This window comes from Cyprinodon variegatus, unplaced genomic scaffold (genome assembly GCF_000732505.1).
Source record: "Cyprinodon variegatus isolate N-32 unplaced genomic scaffold, C_variegatus-1.0 Scaffold674, whole genome shotgun sequence".
Lineage (NCBI taxonomy): Eukaryota > Metazoa > Chordata > Actinopteri > Cyprinodontiformes > Cyprinodontidae > Cyprinodon > Cyprinodon variegatus.
This window is the reverse complement of record NW_015151127.1, coordinates 377133-384942: the sequence shown is the minus strand read 5'-3', so window position 1 is coordinate 384942 and position 7810 is coordinate 377133. Positions and strand designations below refer to the sequence as shown.

The 7810-nt window shown below is 38.8% G+C and overlaps 1 protein-coding gene across 4 annotated transcripts in view; it reads right to left on the bottom strand.

Annotated features, from left to right (window-relative positions):
* pde10a (phosphodiesterase 10A) overlaps positions 1–7810 on the bottom strand; it is a 61569-nt gene that overhangs the window by 11526 nt on the left and 42233 nt on the right. For 2 of the 4 annotated variants that reach the window (XM_015394158.1, XM_015394156.1), the window contains exons 4-7: positions 5032–5155; positions 2717–2766; positions 2486–2626; positions 713–868 (exon numbers count right to left, since the gene is read on the bottom strand). In XM_015394158.1, the coding sequence (XP_015249644.1) occupies positions 713–868; positions 2486–2626; positions 2717–2766; positions 5032–5155 (471 nt within the window). Of the gene's footprint in view, positions 1–712; positions 869–2485; positions 2627–2716; positions 2767–5031; positions 5156–7810 lie in introns of those variants that run through there. The other 2 variants (XM_015394157.1, XM_015394159.1) reach the window with 2 other exon arrangements.

Here is a 7810-nt window from a genome sequence, read left to right as displayed (position 1 = left end):
CCAATATTAGAGAATTTACGGTATATATAATTTTCTTACTTCCTATGAAAGAACAATTATGCTCTAAATTCATTAAAAATAAATACTCTTGTTTCTTGTTTTTTGATATATATTTTGATTCCTTAATCAAATTTCCTTGTAATTTTAAAATGTAGTACCCTGCATATTAAGAGTCTTTACTAACAACAACATAAAAATCACAATGGCAAATATTTGCTTTAACTAACTTTTTTTTAACAATAACCATATTCTTGAAAGTTAACATTCATCTTGGGGGAAAAACCAGTCTGAAATCAGCTGGGCTGTTTATCGAAGTTAATAGAATAAAGAAGAAAAAATAAGCAATTGAAGTAAAAAAACAAACAAACAAAAAACAAATAAAATCTGACTTATCATGCCCTTGTAATAATTATTAGGCTCTGTAACTGTATGCTTTTAATAATACTGGTTTTTCATTCAGTAAAACACAACAAACCTGTCTGATTACTGTATCTCAGAAAGTTATGAACATTTGAAACAGAAGTCCAGTAGAAGTCAGCAGGATTGAAAGCAATGCAACATCTTCCTGTTGCTCCCAGCTTCAACCTTTTCTGTGGGGAGTTTGGCTTTTCAAGTGGTTTTAAGGATTATATTGTAAAAATATTGCAGAAATGATTTAATCAGAACTGCCTTAGCTGTATTTAAAAACTTGCTGGTGTCTAGTTGCTCTGACCTCCTGGTGTCTTAGGTTGAAAGGCTTCCTGCCCCAGTGCCGATGCAGCTCCAGGATAGCAATGAGGTCCCCAATGGCAGTGAGGATGGGGAGACACAGGGCAGAGTGAACATGGATCCCTGAGTCCTGCCCTGTGCCATCCGGAAACCGCTCGTCCTAAAAAAAACATGGACCAGTTAAAAGTTTAGTTTAACTAAACTGTACTAAACATCAGGCTAAACAATGTTATACAAGAAGTATGGTTGATGGATATCTTAAGAAAGCCTGTAGCCATGCACAAAAATAGCAACTGTGTATTCAACCATTTGGGTTTGTTTGATTGACTTGTTTGTTGAGATTTGTTTAGAATTGTAGATTTTCCATCACAGAAGATCATTGCAGATCTTTTCTTCTGGAATCTGTCTTTGCTCAGACTGACATCTAGCAGAAAACTGCAGTTTGTAATACTCTGTACTCTAACCAAAACAGGCAAATAAGCATAGAAATTACAATAAAAAGACACTTGATGTTATTTTATGATTAAAAGTACTCATAAACTTTTACATTTTCAAAACATTTTGTAACATCACAACCACAAGCTCCTCAATTCCTCATTAAAATTTCAAGTGTCAGATCAACACAGTGGTGAATAATTGTAAAGTGGATAGGAAATTAACAATTTGTTTTCAAGGAACAAAAAAATAGCTTAATGAAAAGCTCAAAATGTCAATTTTTGCAGAACTAAATCAAGCTCAGTCCGAATGCATGAAGACAATTTGTTTAATTCATGTCATTGTTTTTCAGATGGATCTGGGACTAAACCTGGATTAATTAACTGTACCTTGATAAATCAAGCCATTGAAGCTCTGGCTGTATGTTTATGGCTGTTGTTCTGCCAAAGGGTAAACTTCCGCTCCAGCCATGTGCTTTTTGCATCCTCTGACAGGATTACCCTGTTAATGACCTATTCAATCAGCTCTTTTCAGCTTTTATGTCACTGCTAAAGAAAAGCATCCTGACAGCATGCTAGTACTACTGCCAGGTTTCTCAACAGATTTAGTATTTTCAGAGTTGGGTTATACAAACATGTTTATTTTGATCTCTCCTGATCTGCACAAGCACATGGCTTGCAGCATCATACAGACAGGTTTTTGAATCTTTTAACAAAAATGTCTTCTTGCCCCCCTGACTATCCAGTGAAAATGTTGTTCCCGTCTCTGATTATTCAGCCTTGTATTGTACAATTGCATTATAATCTTTTCATTTTCATTAATGGATTAAAGAAGAGAATAGAAGTGAAATGTTTTATTCACCCTCCATTGGGAAGACTGAGGATGGTCATTTCAAAGCAAACAAGCAATGGAATCATATAGGTAAACACAAGACTAGATGATAAAAAAGAACAAATTAAAATAATAAAACAAATTATAAAGTAAACTTTTTCCAGCAGAGGAAACAAACAAGATATTTTGTATCTTAACTGTGTTCCTTGGTGTTTAATGGTGTTTTTTCCCCTCAATAATCAGTGACATTGGGTTTTATTTGGTGGTGTAAGAATAAAGTGGGGTGAATACAAATACACCTTTTAAAGTTATATTTATAACTATATATTAAAATTATATTTTATTTTATTCTGGTCAATCACATTAAATCCAGCTAAAAGGCATTGAAGCTTGTGCTTGTAACGTTACAACATATAAAAATATATTTGCATTATATACACTGTGAATATTAAATGTTCCATGGTTTTAGTAAGTTAGTGACTTTATTTTGGTTTAAAGGGAGCAGTCCTACCCCCATAATGTCTTCCACTAGCAGTGTTTTGCGAGTCTTGGCAACATAAGCGGCAATGGTTGTCCCGTATGCGATGGGGCCCGACGGGACGAGGCTTGGATGGCCATCCTTGGCCCCCCTTGGAGTGTATAAACATAAACTCTGTTATAAAAAAGAGAGAAAACAACAGGTGATAAAAAAAATATAGAAAAAGAGAATATAATGTAAACCAAAGGATCATTTATTACTCACATTGTTGCATTCTCCCAAGAAATAAAGTGCAAAACTATCAGCTTTTGTTGCTGTAGAAAGAGAAGACACAGAAAACACATACATTTGCTTCAATACCACTCACTTCAGCACTCTTACAAATGTCCTCTAATAGTAAAGGGCAGAAATACACAAGGCGGCTGCAATCTAACAATGGCCCACATAGCAACAAGTGTTCCCTGACTGAGGCCTTCACTGCCTTCCAGTTCGTCTCGTTCCCAGTCCTCCTCTACAGTCCTATTTCACACTCCTATATAGGTCATGTTATCATACAGTGTGACATCAGAGAGGCTGCTGGTGCACACAATACACAAATGATCAGGAAGTTAATGAGAGCTGAGCTTTGGGTGGATCGGCATATTTTTAACTGGGTTTTTAACTGCAAGCTTCAACTTACTGACACTATTGTCGATTTCTTTTGGTTAGAGATGAAGTGGTTAACCTCGGACATAACTCAGCTGCTAACAGCGCTATTTACAAATCTCTGCTACTCAAACTTCAAAGTTTGAAATCGTGTAAAGTAAAACATCACAAGCCTATCTCAACAAATTAGGGAACAGATGGAAAAAAATATGAAAGCTGCGTTTTATGGGTTTTAGGGCTTTAGAAAGTCACAGAGAGGGCCTTTATATGATAATGGAATAAATGTGTAACAGTGGTGAACCTGACGCAGGAACCAAAATTACTCCAATCGTGCACTGATAATTTATTCAGAAAGGCGCAAAACCCGGAAACAACATCTTAATCATTGCAGACTTCAAAAAATGTATTTAAAGTCTGTGTTCAAAACTACGTGGCATCCATGGGAGAGTCCTGAAGTAAAATCCATTACACCAACAGGAACACAAACGTCCTCTTTTAAACGTACCAAAACCACCTGAGTGAAGCCAAATACTTTTAGGAAAATATTGTGCCTACATTTGTACATATAAAGCGCCATGGTAAAATGCATTTCTTTCCAACAGAAAGTAGCTTTTTTTTTCCAGACAAAAGAAAACTTTAAACGGAAATGTGCGGAATAAATGAGTAGCTATTTGCCACACAAATAGCGGAAGAGGGTGAAAAACAGTTTCTCCTTTAGAGAACACTTTTTACCCCAAAATTAACAGAATTGGGAGTCGTAACCTCCAGCGAAAGGGATAACCAGTGGCTCAAGACTGGGGATTTTGCTTTATACAGTAAGATAACATTTTCTCAGCTAAGTTTTTTTTTTTTCCAGCACAAACATATTTGAATATCCAAAGATTACTGTAATAATTGGGTCATTAACCATTCATTTTAAGCATCAGTCCAGCCTGTTTAACCAGTTATATGTATCAGAAGTGCTAAACCTTTTTTTCCTCAGTGACTGAGCCAAATGAACATGAGGACAAATTCTGCAGTTTGGGTCTGATTGCACATTAGCATTGGAAATGTAATCTTTTCATTGTTTTGCCTTAATCTTATTCTTTTTAGGGTAAAATAACACTTTGTCGCACAAAATAGACTCGCAAGACGTGAACGGGAAGACACATGGTATCTACCCAACATTTTGACAGCTATAGTAGATTACCATCATAATTAAACTTGGGTATAAAAAGTGAGATTTCTAACTTTTTCCATTCACTGCTACTAGTCAGGAACAATACAGGTCATAACCAGACTATAAGATTTAGAATTACAGTTTTCTTTCTTTTTTTTGTTAAAAAATATTGTTATAAGTTGTAACTGTGATTAATTAAAGGCAGATTGGTCAGTAAAAGTTTATCTTAAAATCGATAAGGTCTCCATGCTACTGCTCCTAGATATCATTTTCCCTCCAACTTCCTCCTTCCCATTGGGCAGATCAACATATAAATCTTTGCCTTATTAGCTCACGTTCCAGCTGGAGACTTTGCTGTCACTACCATCATCTTGGGTGGCCTTTATTTTATGCACTGATGACCAGACTGGGTGTTCCATACATATTATGCGCGTTTGTTTTTTAAACGCTTACTGACTCTGGAAAGGGGAAGGAATGTAAGTATCATTATCTACAAGCTTTAAAACCGCTGAAAGAAAAAGTTATAAAAAAATGTGATATGTTGCCTTTAAAGACATCTTCAGAGTTATTTTTATCATGAAACCACCCCCCCCCCCACCCTCTGGTATTCTGTGTTTGACCCCAAGCTCATTCAGAGATGTTTACCCAGGAATTTTTCATATACAAGCAGGTTTTTTTTTTTTTTTTTCAGACGAAAAAAAAGGCTCCTCTGTGTGACTTTTGTTTAGGAGCATTTGTGTAATAATGTTCCACACATGGATTTATCTGCTTTTACCTGTTTTGATTATGTTGGATAACTCATAGAGCAGGAGTTTGTTGTCTCCTCCAGTGTCCAGGCGCTGTTCCATGAAGCTGTTGAGTTCATACACCACACCCTGCATGTTTGTGTCCTGGTACTGCTGGACAAAACACAGAACGTGAAAATGACACTGGTTTGAATTTTGTGTTGCATACTGTAGATTTATATTCATCATACAGGAAGCTCATATTTGTCAATCTTTGAGAAAAATTATCATCCTTTTGGCATTCATAAAAATATTATCATCCAGGACACTAATATTCACTTTCACCACTGCATTTTGGCACAAAGATCCCAAGTGGTTTTAGAATATGTTTTAACACCGCCAGTTCTAACTGGATTCATGGTAAGCCCTGCTGCAGAGCCTCAGCTTTGAGCTTTGGCTGTACAAAAAGACAAACCTCCGGCCCTTTTTACGAGGCCAAAGGGATGTCTATTTCTGCGGCTGCAGAGAGGGTGAGGACAGGACAGCAGGGAGAGTGGTGCACTAGAAAGCATCCCCAACGGGACGCATTCTGCCCTCCCACATCCTGTTTGTGCAGACGTAAGGATGACGCACTGAGGGGTTAAGGGGACCTCATTTATTTTTCTGTGAGATAGAGTGTAATAAGTTGGTTCTTCTGAGGTGGACCCATCTGATCCTGGGAAAAGGTGTGGCTTAAGGTGTGACACGGGGGAGCTTCCTTTTCCCCCAGTTTCTTTCTAGCTAATTAGTTAGGAAAAAAAATACCTGAGTCTTCAGTGTTAGAAATGCTAACGGAGCAGTTAGCAGCTTAAAGTAAACCATTGGCTGGTGCTTGACTCACTGCACAATCGTTTAGACAGCGGCTGTTTTTTGTGTGTGAAAAAAACATCCAAGTTTAATATTGACAATATACACTATATTGCCAAAAGTATTTGCTCACCTGCCTTGACTCACATATGAGCTTAAGTGACATCCCGTTCCTAATCCATAGGGTTCAATATGACGTCGGTCCACCCTTTGCAGCTAGAACAGCTTCAACTCTTCTGGGAAGGCTGTCCACAAGGTTTAGGAGTGTGTTTATGGGAATTTTTGACCATTCTTCCAGAAGCGCATTTGTGAGGTCGCACACTGATGTTGGACGAGAAGGCCTGGCTCTCAGTCTCCGCTCTAATTCATCCCAAAGGTGTTCTATCGGGTTGAGGTCAGGACTCTGTGCAGGCCAGTCAAGTTCATCCACACCAGACTCTGTCATCCATGTCTTTATGGACCTTGCTTTGTGCACTGGTGCACAGTCATGTTGGAAGAGGAAGGGGCCAGCTCCAAACTGTTCCCACAAAGTTGGGAGCATGGAATTGTCCAAAATGTCTTGGTATGCTGAAGCATTCAGAGTTCCTTTCACTGGAACTAAGGGGCCAAGCCCAGCTCCTGAAAAACAACCCCACACCATAATCCCCCCTCCACCAAACTTTACACTTGGCACAATGCAGTCAGACAAGTACCGTTCTCCTGGCAACCGCCAAACCCAGACCCGTCCATCAGATTGCCAGATGGAGAAGCGCGATTCGTCACTCCAGAGAACGCGTCTCCACTGCTCTAGAGTCCAGTGGCGGCGTGCTTTACACCACCGCATCCGACGCTTTGCATTGCACTTGGTGATGTATGGCTTGGATGCAGCTGCTCGACCATGGAAACCCATTCCATGAAGCTCTCTGCGCACTGTTCTTGAGCTAATCTGAAGGCCACATGAAGTTTGGAGGTCTGTAGTGATTGACTCTGCAGAAAGTTGGCGACCTCTTCGCACTATGCGCGTCAGCATCCGCTGACCCCGCTCCGTCAGTTTACGCGGCCTACCACTTCGTGGCTGAGTTGCTGTCGTTCCCAAACACTTCCATTTTCTTATAATACAGCTGACAGTTGACTGTGGAATATTTAGGAGCGAGGAAATTTCACGACTGGATTTGTTGCACAGGTGGCATCCTATCACAGTTCCACGCTGGAATTCACTGAGCTCCTGAGAGCGACCCATTCTTTCACAAATGTTTGTAAAAACAGTCTGCATGCCTAGGTGCTTGAATTTATACACCTGTGGCCATGGAAGTGATTGGAACACCTGATTCCAATAATTTGGATGGGTGAGCAAATACTTTTGGCAATATAGTGTATATCTGGTATGCATTTGGATTCTGGAACCCTTTACTCTGAAACCCCAACATAAAATCTGTTGCATGATATATAAACCCAGCTGTTTTATTAAGGTGTCATAAAGCAAACAAAACAGTCAGGTATATTCAAATTATGTGGAGAAGCTCAAACATCGGGTGAGGAGATAAAAAATATTCCAATCTTTAAGCTTCTCAAAGTGCTCTTTTCAACTAGTCATGTAAAAATAACGAAAGAATGACACAGCTACCGAAACAATGATTTACACCTAATCTGGCAAGGAGAGCATTTTTCAGAAAAGGAGCCAAGAGGCTTTTGGTAACTCTGGAGGTGCTGCAGAGGTTCACAGCTTAGGTTAACGGGACAGCGACCCACTGAGTATCTGACATAAAACTTTAGCAGAAGGTGGAAAGATAAATTTTTTATGATGAAAAGAAAATAAGTAGTTTTTCATAATTCATGAAGGTGGCAGAGGAAACGTGTGGAGTAGGAAGAAGCTCTGGTTATATTCATATTTTAGCAGCATCAAGCTCTGGGAATGTTATTTAAAAAATCACACAGAAGTTAGTGGGAAATGAGATGTGGATCCAAATACATGCAAAAGAAAGTATACCTGGAAAGTACACTTTC